Genomic DNA, 23,501 nt, shown 5'->3' with positions numbered 1-23,501 from the left:
TGCACAACAGGAAAAGATTCTATGGATCTTTTCTGTTTCAGCCCCCCCCCCCCCCCCCCCCAGCTTAGTAGGCATAAATCTTTTATGACCCCCAGCCGCACGTGCTATTTTCTTACATAGTAACGTGCTATATAAGAACATTTAATTTGTAACTGGAGGTCATAAAAACACTGGGGGGGGGGGGAGCGAAACAGAATAGATACGATTCTATAATGGTCATCTTACTTCAGCCAGCCATTGTTTGTCAGCCTGGTCTGCTGGGTACTTGAAGATTTCTGGGTGTTTGATGTAGAGCCTACCACGAGTCGTACCCAATCCGAGAGCTCTGTTTGCACGACTGCCGAGAGTGAACATAGTCTGAGGGTTGATTCGAGAGAGCTTCCACTGCAGCGGTGCACTCGTGCGCGATCCCTGAAAATAACAAAATACGGATCTTTTGCTTCGGACCCCCAGATTAGTGAGCATAAATTTTTTATGACCCCCAGGCGCACGTGCTATTTTCTTATATAGTAACGTGCTATATAACAACATATAAGTTGTAACTGGGGGTCATAAAAAACACTGGGGGGGGGCAGAATACATCCCGAAATGCTTTCTTTCCCTTCGTGAACAAAAGTTTTCCACTCGTCTTTGAATTCATTTAATTACGTGAACAAAAAATGGGTTCTTCCTTTGATAACCGTTTCGCATGTCCCACAAATAAAACATCATGTCTAGTCGGAATTTAAATGAGCTGACCAGAGAAATTCATATCCTAATTAGAAATGAAAGCAACAGATTTTCAGAGCCAAACTTTTTTTTCATAAAACAGCCCACCACACCTATTTGAAGAGTACAAACCCCTTCATCAGCAGTAGAGGAACCATTTGCGCCCAGTGAGATGTTGGACCTGGCAGTTGTTACATCTCGACCTGATAGCTGATTGGTCTCTGATTGGGAAGCATTCGTGGAATTGGACGACAGAGATGTCGATCCGGGAGGGGGACTTTCAAATTCGGATGCGTCTATAACTGCCAGCAGCCGACTTGCATCCATAGCCGCCACTACCGGTCGTTTCTGAAAAAGTAACCTCCATTGGACGAATTTTATCAATTTTTGAACAGAATCTGATCGAATTATCGCAATTGCGGAATAGGATTCCTACATAGGATACGTTAGCTTTTCCATAAATTTTGTTTCCATGAAGGCGTTTTTACATTCCTATTTGTTTACACAGCTTTTTTGTACCCCAGATGTGTAGTTTCAGTAGTTACAATGCTAATGCATATAGTCAAATGTTAAGTTGCCATAAACTTTCCGCATTTCGAAATGTGCAAAATGAGTGTATTGAGCCAGATTACGTGACTTCAACATTCCGGCTCCGCGGTTCTCAATGAACTCTAGAAGTTCTCAAAGACCACCAGCAGAGTCAGGTAATCTATACTTGAAAAATAACCGACCAACACCGAAAAAATTCTCTCGTAGTCGTTAGATTAAGCTTAGACTGATTTTATGTCTACCAAGTTGATACCCCTTTTTTATTAGTTCATTCCCTTTCACGGTACATGTTTTGGTCAGACCAAAAATTGCATAAGAGAGTCCCACAGGGTCCAAATAAGTGCAATAAAATTTTTCGAGAGCAATTAAAAAAGCACCGGTAATTAAAAACACGTTTAATTAAAAACGCAATTTCGGCAACTAAAAATGCCGAAAGTCTGCTGTGCCAGATAATACAATGCCAAAAGTTTTAATAAAGTGCACAATAAGAACTTCAAAACCCTGGGTAAAACCACTACGCGGTTTTCGATTTAATTCTTGGTGGCTTCAGAGTCACATAACCTACAGATCAAATTATAGTCCAGATATCTGTTCCATTGTCAAGCCGGGTTGATGTCATACAAACATGTTACCCGGACACCAATTCATGAATTGCATAAAGAAATGTTCAATCATTGGTAATGCCAAATGCATCACATCGCAAAAGAGGTCATTGCTCCAATAATTTGCGAAAAAGTGTTCAGAGCCACTTTCTTCCGTGAAATTTAACGTCCCAGAAAGCCATCTCAGACCAAGGTTTGATGCCAATTGAAGCTCTATTTTAACCTTAAATGCATCATTGAAATGTTGAGAATTAAGTTTTTTTTAATTATTGAGACTCAAATATTTTTGCGACATTTTTGCCACACGTCCTGATCCTAATTGGTCAGTTTTTGGATGAAAAATTCATCAACCAATAGTACAGCATTCTGATTTGACATACAATTAACTGTTTCGCAGTTATTTGGGCCTTAAATTTAACCACAGAAAGTTTTAAGAATTCGTTTGTTACAAAAGTTCCGAGATGTCCAAACACTTATTCAAATTGGGCTTCGACAATTCAAGTCTCAAGAGCAAACCTTTCTAATTTAGTTCGCAGTTTCATTAGATTCGCTAAATATGGTGCATTCAACCTCTAAATTGCAGGACTATAAGCGTAATACTAATTCCAAATAACAGTACAATCGAAGGAACTTTGATAACTTAATGTTCGTGAAAAATTGATGACTGCCCAAAATTGGTAAAATTGGTTCATAGTTTCCTTAGACGCGCATAATATGGACAAAATCACTTCCTATATCGCAGGCAAAATAGCTTAATACTAATACCCATCAGCATTATACTCTAAGGAACTTTTGATAGCTTAATGCCCAAACATTAAGTCATAGCGGCCGGGCTTTATTGGTTTATCTCGTTTCTTTTTATTTTGCTTTTTGAACGTAAAATTGTTCGGGTAAATTTGCTGAATGAAATCTAAAATTCATTCAGTTGAAATATTGATTGAGTTCAGAAATCAAACGTGAAAGCCGTGACTTAAGTAAAAGCAAAAAAAAAGATAAAAAAGGTAAAACGAATTGAAAAACAAAGCAAGACAAGTCCTGACCTGCAATTCAAAGAAATTATATTGACTAAACAAACAACTTGACATATACCTGATTAGGAATGGATTTGGAAAACTATTTAAAAAAACGATCAAAAAAATCGAAAAAAAGTCAAATTGCCGGATGTGGATAAGAAACCACTGGCGAGAAATCGAATTTTTGTTTTCTCAATCAACTATAAAATTAGAGCAAAAAATTACGCCACAAAACCACTCGCTTTTTTGCTCCACTTCCTGCTTCGGCATGAGCAAAATCACTACTCCAATTTGACTTCAAAATTCATCATAATGTATGAACAGATCTTAAAAAGACAACTCCCCAATACAATTCGAATTCTTTGTAGAAAAGATTGCCTAAATATTAGCCTTTCAGAGGCTAGCAGCGGATAATTAGAAAGCACTATCTTAAAGGCTCCACTATTTCTGAACAGATCAAATGTTGAATTATTTTTTTCCAACAATTAAAATTTTGTCTTACAAGTAGTCTCTTCTGCTGCTTATAAACAATTTGGAAAACAGTTCTGCGGACTTTTTATTCATTCGCCATTTGAAAGCAACTATAGTTTTAGAAAATATCGGACAAATACTTGTTTCTTAGTTTTCGCTCTGTCGGTTTTCTATTTAACCAAAAAAACAGCAGTCAGCCTACCCTGAAGAGATATAATTTACGTGACTCTGCTTGAAGATAACTTTTGACAGTTACCGAAAACCGCATAGCGGAATTTAGAAGTGAAGACGGAATTTCAAGACCAAATTTCAAGGTTTTTCATAGGTCGATAGATAATTTCAACTACCCATTCAAAATCTCAGTTTGTTCTTGCTTTAGATTAGTCAACTACCATATTTTTCCTAAGACAATTTTATCCTGTTTGTTTAAAGACGCAATCCAATGGGTCAGCATCGCTTTTGATGACTTAAAACTCCAAAAGCAATAAAAAATACTGTACTTTTTTAAGTTACATAAAACATAGTTTTCTCATAAAACAAATTAGAAAGATCTCTAAGCCCAGCTGATAAATTGTTGATGGTAAAAACAAAAAATCTGATTTAAAAAATCTCACAATCCATTCATCGCTTCCCTGCTTTTGTACAAGATTTTAATAACTAATTATATTTCTCCAGTGTAGTGTACACTTTTCAAACCTAAAAGTGACTTGATTATTTAAATAAACACGTTCCTCAACAACTACGAAAACCCTGCGTTTAAACATTACATGTTCAATAACATAACCGACCAAAGTCAGGCGAATTGCTCTCAACCAACCGACAGGTGTTCGGTTTCGGCAGTAGCCAGCTGGGGCTTAGGGATGCTAGCATTGGGGGGGGGGCATAATGCGGGGAGGTCAAGCATTGGCGGGGAGAGGGGCAGCGTTGGGAGAGCTGCAGGAGACGGAGGGTTCAAATTACCAAGTAGAGAAGGGTGGACAAGGGGAGTGTTGGAGAGGGGGTGACTGAGGGGGTCAAACTTTTACCTTCACACCATGAAATTCTCTTAAAACAGTTCCACTGAATCGCACACTTAGAGACTTGTAAGGCGTAAGACCCTAAGAAAGTTGCTCAGTCACTTAAAGCCCTTCCAGCTTTATCTCTTTATATGGTTTTGGGAGCAGAAAGCTCAGACAAAAAATAGGTCAAGCAAAAAAATGCATTAAAGACCACAAGACTTATATTTGCTACAAACTTGGTTTGAGAGCAATTATTCAACTTCAGTATCTTTTTTGTTCATGTCGTACAACTGTTGTGTTTAATAGTTGCGCATAAAAGTTGTAACAAGAACAAATCTGGCAGAATGCCAGAAGATAGCCGCAATAGCTCTGTTGATGTGCAGTAAAAAAATAGTAAAGAGACAGACCAAAAAAGAAACTTCCTTTTTTTATGCTGAGATGTTACATTTTGATCAAGAATCTGTTTAAGTTATTGCTGCTTCTATTAGCTGCCCTCAAATACCCTTCAATTAGAGTGACACCCACTCATACCTCATCTCTTTGAATTAAAAAATGTCAATTTCAGAGATAGGAAGTCATTTTTGAGAGTGCGAATGAAGCAAATGAAGCAAAAACACTCTTCACTAAGAGTGAAAAATAAAGTCACGCACGCAATTCAGTTGAAATTACATGAACGAATGAAAATAAAGCAGATTTGACGTGATTGTGACCTCATATGGTCGTAACAAAAATCCTGTTGACGAAATAAAAAAAAACAAGAGAAGGCCAAAAATAGCCTCAGCTGTCGCTTTAAGGCTATTAATGGTGACCTAGGTAAGCTCTTGCGTAAGGTGCACACCTAATACAAAAAGGTAGGAAAAGTTTCTTCCTGTCGTCTCCCCGTCTTTTTTCCCCAATAATTGTGCTAGTTTTTGGATTTAAGAATTTCGCCATTGACTTCTCCGGTAATTAGTTTTCTATTTTTTTTCTCGAACTTTGACGCTTCAATTCAAAACTTGCCATGTGTTCTTTTTCCTGGTAAAACACCTTTCTGCTTCATTTTATCTTCTCCTGCTTTTCCAACCAGCTGAAAAACCTTACGAAAATTTCACCAAGAAACCCTCAGTAATTTCGTCGGGCAAAATTTTAGATCAATTTTTTTTTAATTCTTCACAAAAATTAATTTGCACTTTTTCATCAAAAAGACATAGCCATCAGATTGCACAAACAGCTGCGAAATAAACTTGCGTGCCGTATAATAGAGATAGAAATAGTAGCAGATATAAGTTGAAAACTTTATCGACGTTCAAAACGCTATGTAAAAAACATTCACGATATAATAATTCTTGATCAAAATCTAATCACGTAAATGCTAGACTTAAAAACTTTTTGCTAGAGAGAAAGAAAGAAATAACGTCACGCGCGCAAATGCTGTTTGAGAGAGGAAGAAGTCATTTAAAAAAATTGACCTTTTTCAGCTTTTCTGTGTGAACAAATGTAAACCAAAAAAAGGTCAGAAGACGAAAAAAAAAACAATTCAAAAAACTTTATTGGCTAAACAAAAAAACTAGACCTATAATGGACAATAAATGGATTGGTAAAAAACCTCAAACGTAGCCGGCTGATTGACGGAGAATAGCCGCGATAGACGCTTTTGGCCTTCCATGGAATTTAAACAACTAAAGAAATAAGATAGACAGATTGACACACCAGTCCTTTAATAGACTACTAGACCTTTTAACTTAGATTCGGACTGTCATTTTTATGAGACGCATATGCTCTATAAGGAAAAAACTAAGAGCTTTGTCAAATTTAATATTCTAAATCAAAAACTCAGGACTCTGATACTCAAGAATTAGGGCATATACGTTTGCTACTACTTAGATGCACGCTATTGATCTTTAACTAGTAAATGTTCATAAAATTCGAAGTTCATTAAGTGAGTCCAAAGTCATTTTTTGAGTGTGTACGTCACGCAATTGACCTCAAAGCAGACCAAATGAAGTCACAAACACAAATTTTAACTGCAAAGCAGTAGAAGTCACTGAAATTGAAGAAGTCAATGGTGGTTGTTGTAGCTTTCGCACAGAGCTGCAATTCGCAGGTAATTTTGGAGGGATACCGGCGCTTAATGCAGCTTTTAACGGGTACCTTGGTTGCATTTGTATCATAATGAAAAAGGTCTACCGGTCTTTCCCACAGGTCAATCACTTTCAGGTCCGTTGTGTTTTTACTGCAGTTGAAATCGTTGTTTACGTCATGTGGTGCTACTTCACATTTGGGACACTGGTTTTCAACATTGTCACCGATCCTCCTCAAGTAAAAATTTAACAGGGTGCAGTATCCAGTTCTGTTCTGCTAATCGGATACGAGCAATTCGTGGCAGCGTTTGTTCTTCTGCTATCATTGGTGGAGGTGTACATAATTGCTTGCTGTCTTTGTTCAACTGAGTATGGACAGTGTGTCGCCGGAAACTTTTTGAGCGCATTTTTACATTCCCTGCGATTTAATTGCTCTTTATTGTTTGTGTTTTGTTTCACGGGGTCTATGAAAGTATCATCTAGTGTCGGTCTCATGGGACGGAAATTGGTTGCAGAGGTTGTTTCATGATCAGCACGATGGCTCTGATATCTGAAGGCTAGAAATTGTTGGCTAAAATTTCTGTGTGAGATTTAACAGCAGCATTTCACCGTCATTTTCTAAGTCATTCATGTCATACATTTTTACGCAGCCAGTAATTGCACGACGAGCAAAGTTTTGTGTTTGCAGGTGGTTCAAGGTTGTATTGCTGATTGTGGAAGCCCAAAGTGCAGCACCGTAGTCTAGGACGCTTCGACGGATAGTTTTTTTTTAACTCACTGAGAGTGTCTCTTTTGTCCAGCTCCAGTCGCTGCCAGCAATCTTTTCCAGTATATTATTGCGCTTTTCTGTTTTCTCTTTGGTGCTCCTAACATGTTCTCCAAAATTGAGCATATTATCCAAGGTGACAACAATTTCTTTGACTTTCGACTTGACTGGTGTTGGTGAATTGCTGATAGTGAGGTGTGGGTCAAACTTGGCTGCCTTGCTCCAGGTTCTGAACATAGTTGCACTTGATTTCTTAGCTGATAACTTACGTTTGTTTTCTTGATTCTAGCCAGTCGTGTAAAACATTTAGGTATGGAGTAATCATGTCACGCAATTTTTCAACCTGTGGACGAGATGTAGTTAAAGTCATATCGCCAGTATACGACGTGATGTTTATATTTTTTGGGGGTAGAGGCAGCTTGCTCATGTAGATGTTGAAGAGCATTGGCGATAATACAGCACCTTGGTGGACACCCTGTTTGACTTTTTTTTCCACTTTGATTTTTTATTGTTATATTCTACGTAAGAAAACCTGCCCTGTAACTATGAAGCGACCCATCTTTTAGTGCTATTCGGTATTGTTTTTTATTATTGTCGGGACACCAATTGCAACTACGCGAGTACACTATAAGGAGTATTTGATTTTGACAAATTGGTGCCGTGCGGAGAGGTAAGAGTCTGAGTTTCATAAGTTTGCCACCAATATCGAAGGTTGCAAGTTTATTTATGAGTAGTCGGGCATGGGGGACAGTATCAAAAGCTTTAGCAAAGATTAGATACAAGACAGCCAAGTGATGAGTCGCAATTGCATCATTGTCTTCTTAGATTTCGTCCAGAAAAAAGAGGAGCTTTAAGGTAGCAGATCTCCATTTTCAGAAGCGTTACCTGACGAAGCCCTTTTACTGTGTTCTAGAGTTTAGAGCAGTTAGGAAAAGTCAACGGTCGCAATAATCATCGATGGAGACGACGAATTAGAACAAACCACGATGTCCCCAATAATAGCCGCTATCGCTTCGCGGCTATTAAAAATCATTAAAAAAATGAAAATAGAAAAAATCAAGCTAAATTCCCGAATACCAACAAAAAATCACAATCCACAAAGCGAAATTTTGTTCAAACACCATTTTCTCACTCGCTTTTTGCGCTCCACTTCCTGTTTGGGTATTACCAAAATAACTTCTCCAATATGAGTTCAAAAATCATGAAAATGCGTGAACAGATCTTAAAAACATAGCCAAAAAGATTGCCGGAATAGCTGCGAAAGAATTGACTTGACTGCCGTATAATAGAGATAGAAACAGATACAGATCAAAATTGAAAAAAATCGACACCGCTCAAAAAGCTACGTAAAAAATATTCAGCGATAAACTTCAAAGGCTTGTTAAAATTCATTGCGCAGAAGCCTTTTATTAGGGACCTTTACTTCAAAAACCATAAAAATGTGGGAAGATCTAAGACAGCGCCCCAATACAACTCAAATTTTTTGAGTCGTAAAAAACTAAGAACACCGCAATATAGCTACGCTCAGCTGACCGCTTTTCAGCTATAATAAGAATTTCTCTGTACACTCCAGGGTAGCTTTGTCAAGTATCGTTTAATGTTAAGGTTTAAAGTGTTCTTTTTAAACCACCGAAAAGCGAAATTCGAATTTTGTTCTGAGGGCAAAATGAAATGTATTCTGGATCCATTCATGAATATAACTAACTACCTTTGCTTGTCTCTGCATATTATTTTGAGCTGAGGAGTAATTCTGATGTGTCTGAAGCTGGCTGGTGGTGACCAGTTGTGGTTGAGGAACCAAATTACTGTTCACACCCTGGGTGGTAAACACATTTGTATTACTGACTGCACTGTTGTCTGCTAAAAGCGCATTTCGCGCATGGTCTAGGGCTATTCGTGTCGCCAACAGCAAGTACTCTTGTGGGCTGGAATTGTCTTCACGAGCAATGTTTTCACGGATGTTGTCGTTGGCCATCGTGAACAGCTCCTGATATTCTTCCAATAGCCGCCGCATCTCTCGGTTGAGAGAGGGCTGTAGAGCCTGCACATGAAAAAAAAACAATTGTGGTTTAGGAAAAGATGGAAAACCAAGGAAAAGAAAAAAAACCCGCTTTTCTTGCAGTGAAACATTGATACCTAGCAAACAATGAAACATCGAAACTTCTTCATAGTCGACGGTAATTGCTTGTTTACCTTTCGCAGGAGTTCAAGATTACTTGATCGCTGACATCCAGAATACCTATGCAATGGTTTTCCCGATCTGCAACTCGTGAGGCTCTGGTGTATTCGAGCGCTACTTCTTTTAAATGTTTTCATTCGCATATTTAGAGCCGGAATTGTTCGTCGTAGAGGTGTAGTTGCCCCATTCCCTGCTCCAGTATTGCTAGGCATTCTTGCTCACCTGCGCCGATTGAACGGCTGGTTTTCTTGACTTCAAAACTGATCTGAAAAATGCCCTTCCAATATACAGTAATTCAAAAAATAACACTTCTGTATTGCAAATGAACCTCTAACTGACAGAGATGTACTCAAGACTTTAGTAGTAGTAGATAAGGATTTTGAGCAATCAGCTCGAGGGTTTGCACCCATTTACTAGATCCAATTTAATTTAGTTTTAGTTTATCGAGTGCATTGCAGTGTCCACACCAGCACATAATTATCCCTGTGCACTTGTTGTCTACGTTGAAGAATTTTTCAAAGAAACGATGGTAGATTGTTTTCAGTGTAGTTTTGTTCAGGATCGTTCCGTATTCCTTGTACACTCGCAAGACGTAGTTGAACAGTATTTTGGTTCGTCGAAAAAAGTTGTTAGTTTTAAGGAGTCGACTTTTTGTAACTTTGAATTCCCCTCTCTGTGCTTGTCGGGTCGTTTCAGCAGATTCGAGTTCGAGTATTCTGGTCTGTAGGTTTGTTGCCTCTGTCGACCAGCTCCTCCGTGTTGTCCCTTACCCTAGGACAATTCGCGGAACATCCTGTGTTGCCAGTGTCTGTCAAGTCGTGTCTTGAAGATATCCAAGCTTTCACTTGACACGACGTGTTCTGGTAACTCGTTCCAATCTTTAGGTCCATCAACTGAGAAAAACTTTTTCCTCAGCTCCAGTCGTGCTCTTCTGATGGAAAGTTGCTGCCCATGTTTCCTCGAGTTTCGTTCGCTAAACTGAATTAGATTTCCCGTAGCAGATTCGTCGTACATTCCATTGATGATTTTGAAGATTTCTATCATCCGGCCTCTTTGTCTTCTGTATTCTGTGGTTGGTAGCTTGAGTTCCCTGAGCCGCTCTTCATAACTTAAACCTCGCAGGGATCCAACTAGCCTTGTGGCTCTTCTTTGAACATTTTCTATACTGGTCTTATGCTTCTTAAGATTTGGATACCAGATTTGGTTCGCGTACTCTAGGTGGGGTGTGATTAATGCTTTGTACAGTTGTAGAAATACTTGTTTGCTGATGTTAATAAAACTTCTGCGGATTAGGGCAAGAATAGAGTTCGCTTTGTAAAAGAAACCAATTTGTCAAATTAAAATTACTTCCAATACTTAAACAAACGTTTTCGAACTTTACGTTCATCGTCAGGTTAAAACTGTTTTACAAATTGTTAAAAGATAAAATGAATATGTATTTACATTTGTCTGAGATGACAATTAAAACAATTCTAGGAAACATTCTAAAAAATTCAATCGAAAATTTTTCCTTATATACAATATTTAGCCTATTTACAACACATATTTACATCTGTTATCAATTTACTTAAAAACATTCCTATTCCGGATTTTTCGATTTTGTCCATGTTCTTGTATTTTTAGGGTTATTCCGAATTTGCCCTAACCATAAGTATCCCTCTTGTGGAGGTTTTGCAAATTTCGTTTTGTCATGCACAAAATGTTTTTTGCCCTATGCATTCTCATTTAGTCAAAATTATGATTTGAACTAATATTTTAGCGTGAGTTCCCTCCCCCTATATTCGTCGCGTGTATTTAGTGCCGGCTTCAGCTTGCTGATATATATAGCTTCGATGATCATTAGTTTTTCTACTGACCGACAGGCGTCCAGAATTCTCCATTCAATGTCATTCGTGGCGCCACGACATTCAACTAGATGTTGACCCACCTGTGAATCCTTCTTTTGATGTTCTGTTATCCTTGTGGTAACATGCCGGCTTGTTTGCCCAACATAGATGGATCCGCATCCATTACATTTAATTTCATATACCACGTGGGATTTCAGATCTCTATCAAAGGATGATTTCAGGGTGGGGAGGCACGATCTTAATTTTCGCGTTGTAAAAACTACTTGCAATTCGCATAGTTTCTTCAATTTGCTTGCGAAGTTTTGAGTGAGGTTGCCTCTGTATTGTAGAAAAATAGTTGGCTTATCATTAGATTTAGTCTTGCTTTTTTGATGCTCTTTTGGTGTTGTTCTTAATTGGTCTTTACCGCCACTTATTATTTTTTCTAGAGTCTGATTCACAATTTTTGAAGACCATTCCTCTGGATATTGATTTTTGGTCCAGCAAGATTTGTTCTTTTCAAGAGCCTGATCGAAGGCCAACCAATTAGAGGTTGCATTAAAAACCCTGTGAACCTTCCCTTGAATTACATTTTTCTTATGTTGAAGCGGTGCACAGCTGCGAAAATTCAGTATTATTCCAGTGTCAGTTGGTTTTTGATACCAATGACAGGTGATATTATTTTTGCTGCTCACATTTACGTTAATGTCAAGAAAAGCCAAACCCCCATCCATGTTCACTTTTTCTAAGGTAAATTGCAGGTTGTTGTGTAATGAATTTGCAAATTTTAAATACTCATCCGGGTCACCACGAACCGTGCAGATAATATCATCCACATACCTTTTAAACAATTTCATCTCCTTATCGTGTCCCACTGTCTGTTGGTTGCTGCAATAAGTACAAATCCAAACCACATCCTGCATGTTGGCGTATTCCTCATTCGATATTTTTTGGCATCTTGCATGAAACCAGTTTTTGCATGACTCACATTCCACTCCTTTTCCTCGGTAGGTCACTCTCCGGTTACAGTCTTTGCAATTCCCGTTTTGGTCGCATCTGGAAAAGTTTTTATTGAGCTCTGGTTTTTGAAGTGATGCCTCAAACGATTTCATCCACACATTTGCTAGTATTACAGCCAGTGATGCACCCATAGCCAGTCCCTCTGATTGTACATACCAGATCCCATTACATTTGAAATGAACATTCGTCACCGCAAGCTTTAGCAAACTTTTCATGGCGGACCTTGGGATATCTGGAGCTAGGTTGCTTGAATAGAGATCTCTTAGAGCAATTTCTATAGCCTCTCCAACTGGAACGTTGGTGTACAAACTTTTTACGTCAAGAGATACTATCTGCTCGTCATCTTCAAGAGTGAGAGACTCTAAGGCTTTTCTAGCATCTTGCGTGTTGGTTTCAATGTTTGCGCCCGGTAGTTTCTGGAAAAATGGTGTCAAAAATCTGTTCAAGTTTTCGTAGCTGCTACCCGGTATTGAAAGAACAGGTCGGAGAGGTGTATCTTTTTTATGTACCTTTGCCAGGCCATAAAGCCTCGCTGGTTGTGAACCTGTTGACCTGAGTCTTTGATAAATTTTGTCACTAATTTTCCCTTGCTTCATTAAATTTTGCAGGCTGTTATTGATCTGTTTTTCATTTTTGATCACAATTTCATCTTTAGCTACTTCGATTTTTTGAAATTGATCTGAGTTCAGTACCTCATCAAGTTTTTCCCTGTACGTTGACTTCTTCATCACACAGAAACCGCAACCTTTGTCAAATGGTACCGCCAGCAAATCATTGGCTTTTAGGTAATCATGCACTTTTTTGACCCCTCTATCCAATGGGGTTTCACGTACATTTTTTGCATACCATTTTGCGGACGCCTCAATTTCACAAAGTTTCTCACCCTCAGTGTTATTCTCGCGTAACTCACGTACAAGTTTGTCTACATCTGCGAGAAAGTGCACCTCATTAAACTTGTCTCTCACTGGGTGTTTAGGTCCCAACGATAGGATGTCAAGTACAAACTTTGGAAGTTCCGGGCCATCCATTATCACAACATTACTGTGGGAGCCATTCCGCAGTGGTCTATCCTGTCTCTCTGACAGTTTATCAAGTTTTCCATTAAGTCTGTTCTGAACCATTGCGGAGTGACCCCTCATTTCACGCTTAATGCAGCTAACAACGGATGGCATCAGTTCTGGTCTCACCCTCTCCCTAAAACTACTCCTATCTGTCTCAAGTTTTTCCCTGAACACTTTACGGCCTTTCTCCGCACGGTTTATTTCTTGTTTTAGGAGCTTTAATTGAAAACTGTGCACCGCTTGTTCAGAAAAAATTTCATTTTTAGGAGCGCGAAACCTCAAAAAATCCGGGATTATATCATTGTTAAGGCATTGTTTTAGAAATTCAATTCGGTAATTGCAGCTAGTGACCTTATTTAAAGATTTCAAGTAATCAAGATAAAGTTTGAAACAGTTTGATTTTTTCAAAATATACCTGAGCCACGTCTTCGGTAGCAGCAACCACATACCTCAAAGAAGCTCAAGGACAGGGGGCAATGAAGCCCGATTGTTCAGGAGCTCCTCCTCAGTCTGTGTCTGTTGCACCTTCCTTGCCTTGGCTCTCACTTTCCTCTGCCTTTTGCCCAAGTTCTTGCCTTTTCCTTTCTTGAGCAGCCCTCTTAAATTGTATTGATGGCGTAATACTGTCTCCAAGGTCTTAATCTCCAGCCCAGCTTCCTGATGCAGCTGAGAATACTTTTCTGGCTGCGTCTTCCTTTTTCTCTTCGAAATCAGGTGCTCGGTTACGCTTAGCACCAGTACCTCGGACTTCAGCAGCTCCTGAAAAATATCCTCTGTGCCTATACGTCGACAGTACACAATAGCACAGAAGCGGTCTTTGTTCGTTCTAAGAAACGATGTCAACTCCGGCACGCTGCAGGGTTGGTAGTTGTTTGACTTGTGACGTGAGATTGTGTTGTTTATCAGGTCGTGCCACACTACCAAGTCCTTCCTCTTGTTCAGATGACCTTTCTGAAGGAGATTTCTCGCGTTCTTGAACCAATTTCTGGAATTTCTGTTGAAGGAGAATCCGGGAACTGATGTTACTTTCCCTAAAAACTGTTTCTTGCTTGAATATGGGAGACTATTTACGGCGTGATGAAGCGAACTTGCAGCCAAAATATGCACCATCTCGGTAAATCTATAAAATTCATACTCGCTAAAACACTAAAAACAGTGAAAACTTCTCAAAGTATTATGTAATGAGCCCCTCTATAGGCCTTGTTTTTAAAATATTTGACAAAGTAAATAATGTAAAAGAAACCAATTTGTCAAATTAAAATTACTTCCAATACTTAAAACAAACGTTTTCGAACTTTACGTTCATCGTCAGGTTAAAACTGTTTTACAAATTGTTAAAAGATAAAATGAATATGTATTTACATTTGTCTGAGATGACAATTAAAACAATTCTAGGAAACATTCTAAAAAATTCAATCGAAAATTTTTCCTTATATACAATATTTAGCCTATTTACAACACATATTTACATCTGTTATCAATTTACTTTCTTCGCTTTCTTCAACTTCATACAGATGTGCTCTTCGAAACTAAATTTGCTGTCGGTCATTATTCCCAGGTCTTTCTCTTTGTACACACTCTTAAGATTTTGGTCTTTGTTAAGATTGTACGTTCTCTCTGATGTGGTCTTCTTCTTTGATGTCAATGTCATCTTTACACATTTCTCTGCGTTGAACTCAAGGAGGCTCGTCTTCGACCATGTTCGGAGTTCTTCTAGGTCTTTCTTGAGGACTAGTTGATCTTCTACTGTTGAGATCTCTCTGTAGAGCTTTGCGTCGTCTGCGAACAGTAGGAGTGGGGACTGAACCACGTCTGTCATTGAGTTGATGTAGATGATGAACAAGACTGGTCCTAGTACCGATCCTTGCGGTATTCCGCTCAGTACTGGTTCCCATCCTGAAGGAATTTCGTTTACCATCACTCTTTGCTCTCTTCCATTGAGGAAGCTTCGGATCCAGTCGTGGGTTTTACCTCCAATTCCAAGTTGATGTAGTACTCTGAAGGGTCTCTGGTGAGGGACTGTGTCGAAGGCTTTTTTGAAGTCAAGGTAGATAATATCCACTCCGTTATTCTTATCTAGCGCTTCTGTCCAATCGTCCATTGCTCTTAAGAGCTGCAGTGTTGTCGACCTTCCAGTCATGAACCCATACTGTTTCTGACTAATCAGGTCGTTTGTCAGAATATGGTTCATGAGGTGTTTTCTTACAAACTTCTCCATAACTTTGCAGCATACGGATGTCAGGCTAACCGGTCTGTAGTTAGCTGCGTCTTTCTTTGGTCCTTTTTTGTAGATCGCTGAGATGTTGGCCCTTCTCCAGTCGTCCGGGACTGTACCTGTTCTCCAAGATTCGTTGAAAATTTCTGTGAGATATTCAGCTATTTTTTCTCTTGCTTCCAGCAGAACTCTAGCGTGGATTCCGTCATATCCTGGTGATTTCGTGTCGTCTAATTTTTTTAGTTGCTCTAAGACTTCACTTGTTGATATATTGATGTTGTCGTCGATTTGGTCTCGGTTTGTGACTGCAATGTCCCAGTCTGATTCTTCTTCGTGGACAAACACAGATGCGAAGAACTTGGATAACGTTTCTGCTTTCTCATAGTCACAGCTTGTCGTGTTTCCATCCTCCCTCTCAAGGTCGGGGATGGTTTCCCTTGTTTTCGTTTTCTGGTTGACGAAAGACCAAAACGCTTTCGGGTTGCTCTTGCACACCGCTGCAACAGTTTGTTCTTTTTCTTGTTGGCGTTTTCTAGTTAGCTTCCTGACCATGTTCCGTCTTCGTGCGTACTCTCGATATGACCAGTCCGAGTTCTCCTTGATGAACTGCTTCCATGTCTTCTTCTTTTGTTTGATGGCTTCTCTAGTTGCGGAGTCAAGTGGTAATCTACTTTTTTCTCCTCTTGTTATTTTTGTCAATGGAACGTGGTTCTCCACTGCGGTCTGGATCGTGTCCCGGAAGAGCTCCCATTTCTCGTTTACATTTTGGGTGACTGTGGAGTTGGTGTCTAATTTAGATTTCAGGTACTTTCTGATGGCTTTGAAGTTGGATTTCCTGTAGTTTCGGCGATACTTGATGTCAGTTCCTACAGTTGATGGTCGGTTGTTTCTGGCACTTCGAGTTGGCGTCTTCACATGTTGTTCCATGAAAGAGTCCTTCACGGCTTCCAGGAATCTCCATTCGTTGCTCTCTGCTTCACCAGTTGCACGTGCCACTTCCCAATCAATATCTGGATAATTGAAGTCGCCTACCACTATGAATTTTTTCCTTGATCTTCCGATATTTTTCAGATACTCGTTGATTTTCGCGTTGTTTTCGTCGCAGGATCTCGGGCTACGATACATGTTTACTACTGTTAAACTGCTGCCGGCTAATTTGATCTCAAGTTGTTGGATCTCGGTAATGGATTCCTCACTTATCAAGTTATATTTTAGGTCGTCTCGGATGTAGGTCAGAAGTCCTCGTCCATTTTCCTTTGGGTTCATATTGGTACCCTCCAGTGAATAGTTGTCAATTTTGTGCCATAATGGGTCCCATGGTAGAGTTGAGTTCTTTGGTTTTGCCTCTGATAACAGGATAATGTCCGGTTTGACAGTTGATCCCTCAATTTGTATCCTAAGTTCTGATGTCTTCTGGGCACTTAGTGTGTCCACGTTGCTGAACCAGAGTTCGAGGTTCCGTTTGTATGTTTTTTTCTGGCTCTGACTCTTATTATGGTTTTCCCTCGGACGAGGTGCACGTAGTCTCCTGTTTCGTTTGCTGTCAGGTTTTTTGCCCTCTGTACTAGTTCTCGGACAATTTCTCGATCCTTCATACTTCGGTCTGGAGAAACTCTCAGGTTGACGAGTCGTTTTTCCTTCCCCTTCAGTTTAGTCAAATTCTGTAGAACTTTTGCAACCTCTTCCTCTGTCTCGAATGTTACCATCAGTGGTCTATCTTTTGCATTTGGGTCATCTTGGGTGGGTTTCTTGCCAAGTCTCTTGCATTTTTTGGCTCGTAAGTCTGGTAGTTCAATCTCGCACAGTAATGAGTCAACTAGTTCGTCGTCTTCTTTGAGTCTCTCTTCTTCTCCCTGTTGGTTGTCTTCCGGTGCTCTGTGAATTACAATGTTCTTCCTTCGTCTACTTTCTTCCTCCTGTTCTCTTTTCTGTTCGGCAGATGCTTCTAGGATTATTTCTTTTATAGGTTTCACCGGTTGCTGAGGAATATGGACCCAATTTTGGGCGGTAGATCCGCTCGATTGGGGGACTTCTCTGCTCTTCTGTCCGTTCATGAAGCAATAGAAGTCATTCATCAGCGCTTTGACCGAGTTCATCGTGGTGTTTAGGTCGCTACGTAGTTCTTCGACATCATTCCGTGGATGTGTTGCCTCTTTTATGGTTGTCCTGGCGAAGTCGATACATGCATCACAACACCAGATAACTTCTGGTCTGGTCATGTATTCATAGGCTGCGCTTGGCATGTTGATACATTTGATACAGTAGTGTTTGCTACAGCGGTCGCATTCAATTATCTTGTCATTGGGGTCTATAAACACTTTCTTGCATTTCTCGCAATTCCAGCCATCTCTTTCCTCTCCACTGGTTTCGTCCGTTTGGGTGGCATTTTCACCTTGTCAGGGGCGAGTATACCACCACCTAGGCCGCACCGGAACAGAAGTTCCAGGAAGCTACCAGAGCAGAGGTATACACGCGCTAGTGACTACTTGGAGTATACCACCACCTAGGCCGCACCGGAACAGAAGTTCCAGGAAGCTACCAGAGCAGTGGTATACTCGCGCTAGCGACTACTTGGTGCCGGTACTCTTGTTTCTCTTCTTCTTGTTCTTATTCTTTGAAGGTCGTTTCCTTTTTGTTTTTCTTTCGCTTCTCTTCTGAGATGGGCGCTTCCGTCCGGAGGTCCTGTTCCGAAGAACGATGCTCTTCAGGTTATTTCTTCTCTGGAGCACTCTTGTAAGAAGCCCTAACTCTATCGCGGAGTCCGGATGAACCAATGAAAGCTGTTTCCGATACCACCCTGATCGTTGGCGTCTCTTTGATAGTAACTTCTTTCCTGCGTCGATCACCAGGATGTCAAGCTTTCTTAATTCCTCTAATATGTTTGGGGATCCTAGTCGTTGACAGTACACTATAGCTGAGATCCGATCACTGAAACGTCGCAGTAGTTCAACGAGGCTGGAGACGGGTAGGGCACTGTAATTGTTCGAGATGTGCCTGGTGATGGAGTTGCTGATCACTCCGTGCCAAAGTATCAAGTCGTCCGTTTATTCTTGGCGTTGGGGTTCAGGCTCAGTCCTTTTTGGCGAAAAGTATAGGCTGTACTTGACTTCTGAGTGCCTCGGGAGCAACTTTGATAGCGTTGGCTAGGCAGCTAGCGCCGATGATAAACACCATAAATGGTGTTCTGGGGAATATCTTCACCCACTAATCTAGAGGCAGTGGGACTTAATTAATCAACTTAATTTTCGTGGAATGTTCAGTCCTCTAGATCAAAGTACTGAAAATACACGATTTGAAAAAGGGAAAGGGGTCACTATTTAATAAGTTTATCACAACAATTAGGCAACAACAGTCAGATTCAGGTTGAATTCTTACGTCACACTGGTTTCTGAGGAGCGCCAGTAAGAAAAGTAAGTCGTGCATTTCGGTGTAAAGACAGAGGAAAGTAAATTAAGCTCTAGGAGTCGGTCTTTGTATGCTGCATTTGTTGCCAAGAACCATTTGGTTGCCACTTTTTGGATATGTTCTATTTTCTGAAGGTTTTGCCTATTTGAGCACCACGCTTGAGAGGCATAGGTAACAATTGGAACGATGTAACCAGTGCATGCGTCGAGTTTTGTTTTAACACAGCAATTTATAGCAAGGTTTCTCTTAATTTGGAAGAGGGCACTCATGACTTTTGCTAATCTTTGATGACAGTTAGAATTCCAGGTAAGGTTGAAACTCACTACCAAACCAAGTTCTCATTGCTCTATGCAAGGTTCAATGTAACTTTCGAGAAGACGGGCACTTAGTTCGCTTTTTATGTTGAGCAAGTGTGTTTTCTTGATGTTAGGTTTCTTTGATTTTCATTAAGCCATTTTCCCATTTCAAAGTTACAAAGTTCAGTTCATTTTGGCTAGTGACGACTGTTTTGAAGTCGTCAGCATACCCGAATATCGGTTTGTCTTGCAGAGACACGCGCAAATCGTTAATGAAAAGCAGACGGAGCAGCGGGCCTAGTACGGAGCCGAGGGGACACCAGTTGCAACTAGGCGAGTACACGATAAGGAGTATTTGATTTGACAAATTGGTGCCGTGCGGAGAGGTAAAAGTCTGAGTTTCATAAGTTTGCCACCAATATCGAAGGTTGCATGTTTATTTATGAGTCGGGCATGGGGGACAGTATCAAAAGCTTTAGCAAAGATTAGATACAAGACAGCCAAATGATGAGTCGCAATTGCATCATTGTCTTCGTAGATTTCGTCCAGAAAAAAGAGGAGCTTTAAGGCAACAGATCTCCATTTTCAGAAGCCAAACTGATTTTCATGAAGTGCTTCTCTGACATTTTCGTATACTACATCAAAGATGACCTTCTCGAAGACTTTCGAGCAACAACAGAGCAAACTAATTATCGGGTAATTGCAGACGTCGGCTTTGTTCCTCTCTTTGAAAAAGGGATTCATTTGACACTTTTTCCAACTAATGGGGTAAATATTTTTTGGTGATACAGGTTTGGAAGATTAGTGCCAGAGATTTGCCCGGGATTTCATGACACATTTTGAGAATGTTATTACCAATATTGTCGGGATCAGTTGATTTCTTTGGGTTAAGGTTTCTCGGTATTGAAGATACCTTTTCCGGTGTGCACTTTAGGGAATTAAAGAGAGATTCGTCGATTTCAGTTCCGGTTGAGTCTTTTCCACCAAACATGCCAGTGAAGTATTTATTGAACAACTCGGCTTTAGTAACAACTTTTGTTGCAACACAACCGTTCAACTTTCTACCAGGAGGGATGGAGGGAGTTTTTCTGATACATTTTAAATACTTTTCGGTTTCACTGAATTTTCGGTTGTTGAGGACAGTACTTTCAATTTTGGTTACATCGTTTTTTAATTTTTGCTCTTCAAGGCTTTCTGAAGGTTGTTAACAGCTTCTAATTTCAATGTTTTCAGTCTTTTGATGAGGTATGAGGTTAAAGTACTAATGCACGGAGGTAACAGAGCCCGGTGGGGGGTGACCTTACTTATAAATTGTCGACTTTTTGCCACAACAATTGGTACCATTGTTTCACCAGGTGGTCAACATTACTGTAATAAGGATGGAAGGGGTTTTCTCTGATGTCCGCGTTCAGGGAGTACCAGTCGGCTCTTTTAAAGCATATTTCACGGATGAAATTGTATTGCATTTGTTCGTAGCAAATTGAATGTATGTTAGGATCGGCTTGTGATCAGCGCAGGGCTTGTTATTTATTTGATAATTGTGGCTGTAGTCTAGATCGATAATTGAATTTATTACGATTTCGGGAATGTTGCAGAGTAGACCGTCCAGTTGAGTACTACTGAAATTTGACGGGTTCAATTCGATAAGTTTTCCCAAGAAGTTGCTTTAATAAACGTTTTCCGAGGACATAATGTCCCAATCGGTATTGAAGAAGTTGAGATCGCCAGTAATTTCGATGCTGTCACAGAAAAGAATTTCGGCTACCAAATGGAGTTTTTGGAGCAGAAGAAAAGATTTAGTTTGTTTCCATTGATAGATACTGTGAGCGCGAGCTATATGAATACAACAGACTAAGACAGATTGAGTTGATGACAAGAGTTTGAGCACGCAATGATCGGTATTTCTTATATCTGTTTACAGAGTTTCGTGCTATACACTGGAATGGACTGCTATTAGCAAGCCACTATGTTTTGTCTAGTGAGAGACATCAATTGGACGATCACTTCTGTAGATATGATATGATGACAAGAAGAGTGCTGAGTTTGGAATGTCGGCTAGTTTGGAAGGATCGTTCCGTATTCCTTGTACACTCGCAAGACGTAGTTGAACAGTATTTTGGTTCGTCGAAAAAAGTTGTCAGTTTTACGGAGTCGGTTTTTCGTAAATTTGAATTCCCCTCCGTGCATGTCGGGTCGTTTCAGCAGATTCGTCAGATTCAGGTTAAATTCCTATGTCATACTGGTTTCTGAGGAGCGCCAGTAATAAAAGTAAGTCGTGCATTTCGGCGTAAAGACAGAGGAAAGTAAATTAAGCTCTAGGAGTCGGTTTTCATATGCTGCATTTGTTGCCAAGATCCATTTGGTTGCCACTTTTTGGTTATGTTATATTTACTGAAGGTTTTGCCTATTTGAGCACCACGCCTGAGAGGCATAGGTAACAATTGGAACGATGTAACCAGTGCATGCGTCGAGTTTTGTTTTAACACAGCAATTTACAGCAAGGTTTCTCTTAATTTGGAAGAGGGCACTCATGACTTTTGCTAATCTTTGATGACAGTTAGAATTCCAGGTAAGGTTGAAACTCACTACCAAACCAAGTTCTCTTTGCTCTTTGCAAGGTTCAATGCAATTATCGAGAAGACGAGCGATTAGTTCGATTTTAATGTTCAGCAAGTGTGTTTTTTTGATGTTAGGTTTCATTGATTTTCATTAAGCCATTTTCCCATTTGTGCTGTTACAAAGTTCAGTTCATTTTGGCTGGAGACGACTGCTTTAAAGTCATCAGCATATCCGAGGCTCATCGAGAAATTAAAGAAAAGCAGACACATCAGTGGGCCTAGAATGGAGCCCAGAGGGACACCACTTGTAACTACGCGAGTGTTTGATGAGGAGATATTGCTTTTGACAATTTGGTGCCGTGCGCAGAGGTAAGAGTCTATGGGTTTCAGAATTTTGCCACCAATATCGAAGGTTGCAAGTTCATTTATGAGATTTGCATGGGGGTCAGTATCAAAAGCGTTAGCAAAGACTAGATACAAGACAGCCAAGTGATTAGTTGCTATTGCATCATTGTCTTCGTAGATTTCCCCCAGAAAGAAGAGGAGCTTTAAGGTAGCAGATCTCCATTTTCAGAAACCAAACTGATTTTCATGAAAAGCTTTTCTGACATTTTCGTATACTACATCAAAGATGACATTCTCGAAGAGTTTCGCGCAACAACAGAGCAGACTATTTGGCCGGTAATTGCTGACGTCGGCTTTGTTCCCCTTTTTGAAAAAGGAATAATTTGAGACTTTTTCCAACAAGTGGGGTATTTTTGTTGATAAAGGTTTGGATGATTAGTGCCAGAGGTTTGCCCAGGGTTTCATGACACATTTTGAGAATGTTATTACCAATATTGTCGGGATGAGTTGATTTCTTCGGGTTAAGGTTTCTCGGTATTGAGCTTACTTTTTCCGGTGTGCACTTTATGGAATTAAAGAGAGATTAGTCGATTTCAGTTCCGGTTGAGTCTTTTCCACCAAACATGCCAGTGAAGTATTTATTGAACAACTCGGCTTTAGTAACAACTTTTGTTGCAACACAACCGTTCAACTTTATGCCTGGAGGGATGGACGGAGTTTTTCTTATACATTTTAAGTACTTTCCGGTTTCACTGAATTTTTCCCTGTTGCTGACACTACTTTCAAATTTGGTTAGATCAGCATTAATTTCAGTGTGAATCTGTTTCTCTAAATTTTTGATTCTCAAGGATTTCTGAAGGTTGTTAACAGCTTTGAACTTCAATGGTTTCAGTCTTTTGATGAGGTATGAGATTGAACTACTAATGCACAGAGGTAACAGAGCCTGGTGGGAGGTGACCTTACGGATAAATTTTCAATTTTTTGCCATAGCCATTGGTAGCATTGTTTCACCAGTTGGTCAACATTACTGTAATAAGAATGGAAGGGGTTTTCTCTGATGTCCGAGTTTAGGGATTCCCTGTAGGCTCTTTTAAAGCAAATTTCACGGATGAAATTGTATTGCATCTGTTCGTAGCAAATTGAATGTTTTAGGATCGGCTTGGGATCAAGGCAGGGCTTGTTTTTTATTTGATATTTGTGGTGGAAGTCTAGATCGATACTTGAATTTATTACGATGTCGGGAATGTTGCAGGGTGGACCGTCCAGTTGAGTACTACCGAAATTTGACAGGTTCAATTCGAAAAGTTTTCCCAAGAAGTTGCTTTCATAAACGTTTTTCGAGGACATAATGTCCCAATTGGTATTGAAGAAGTTGAGATCGCCACTAATTACGATGTTGTCACAAAAAGAATTTCGGCTACCGAATCGA

The 23,501-nt window shown here is 39.9% G+C and overlaps 1 protein-coding gene across 1 annotated transcript; it reads right to left on the bottom strand.

The window, feature by feature from the left end:
* Nucleotides 1-191: 191 nt before the first annotated feature.
* On the bottom strand, nucleotides 192-18,808 carry LOC142343845 (uncharacterized). The gene is made up of 5 exons (XM_075395209.1): nucleotides 18,784-18,808; nucleotides 9,361-9,613; nucleotides 8,876-9,208; nucleotides 841-1,056; nucleotides 192-411 (listed from the first exon to the last, which is right to left on the bottom strand). Exons 2-5 carry the CDS (start codon nucleotides 9,556-9,558, stop codon nucleotides 217-219), a joined length of 942 nt encoding a protein of 313 aa, XP_075251324.1. The 5' UTR covers nucleotides 9,559-9,613; nucleotides 18,784-18,808; the 3' UTR covers nucleotides 192-216.
* Nucleotides 18,809-23,501: the final 4,693 nt, after the last annotated feature.

Source organism: Convolutriloba macropyga, chromosome 8 (genome assembly GCF_964194025.1).
Source record: "Convolutriloba macropyga chromosome 8, txConMacr16.3, whole genome shotgun sequence".
Lineage (NCBI taxonomy): Eukaryota > Metazoa > Xenacoelomorpha > Acoela > Convolutidae > Convolutriloba > Convolutriloba macropyga.
The sequence above is the reverse complement of the archived record's forward strand: the minus strand, read 5'-3'. Positions and strand labels throughout refer to the sequence as shown.

Coding starts and splice junctions, on each gene's coding strand:
- LOC142343845 (XM_075395209.1), bottom strand. CDS start 9,558: ATGCCTAGCAATACTGGAGCAGGGAATGGGGCAACTACACCTCTACGA. Junction 1,057..8,875: donor ATATGCAGAGACAAGCAAAG/GTAGTTAGTTAT, acceptor TTACTTTTTCAG/AAACGACCGGTAGTGGCGGC. Junction 412..840: donor CCTCTACTGCTGATGAAGGG/GTTTGTACTCTT, acceptor TGTTATTTTCAG/GGATCGCGCACGAGTGCACC.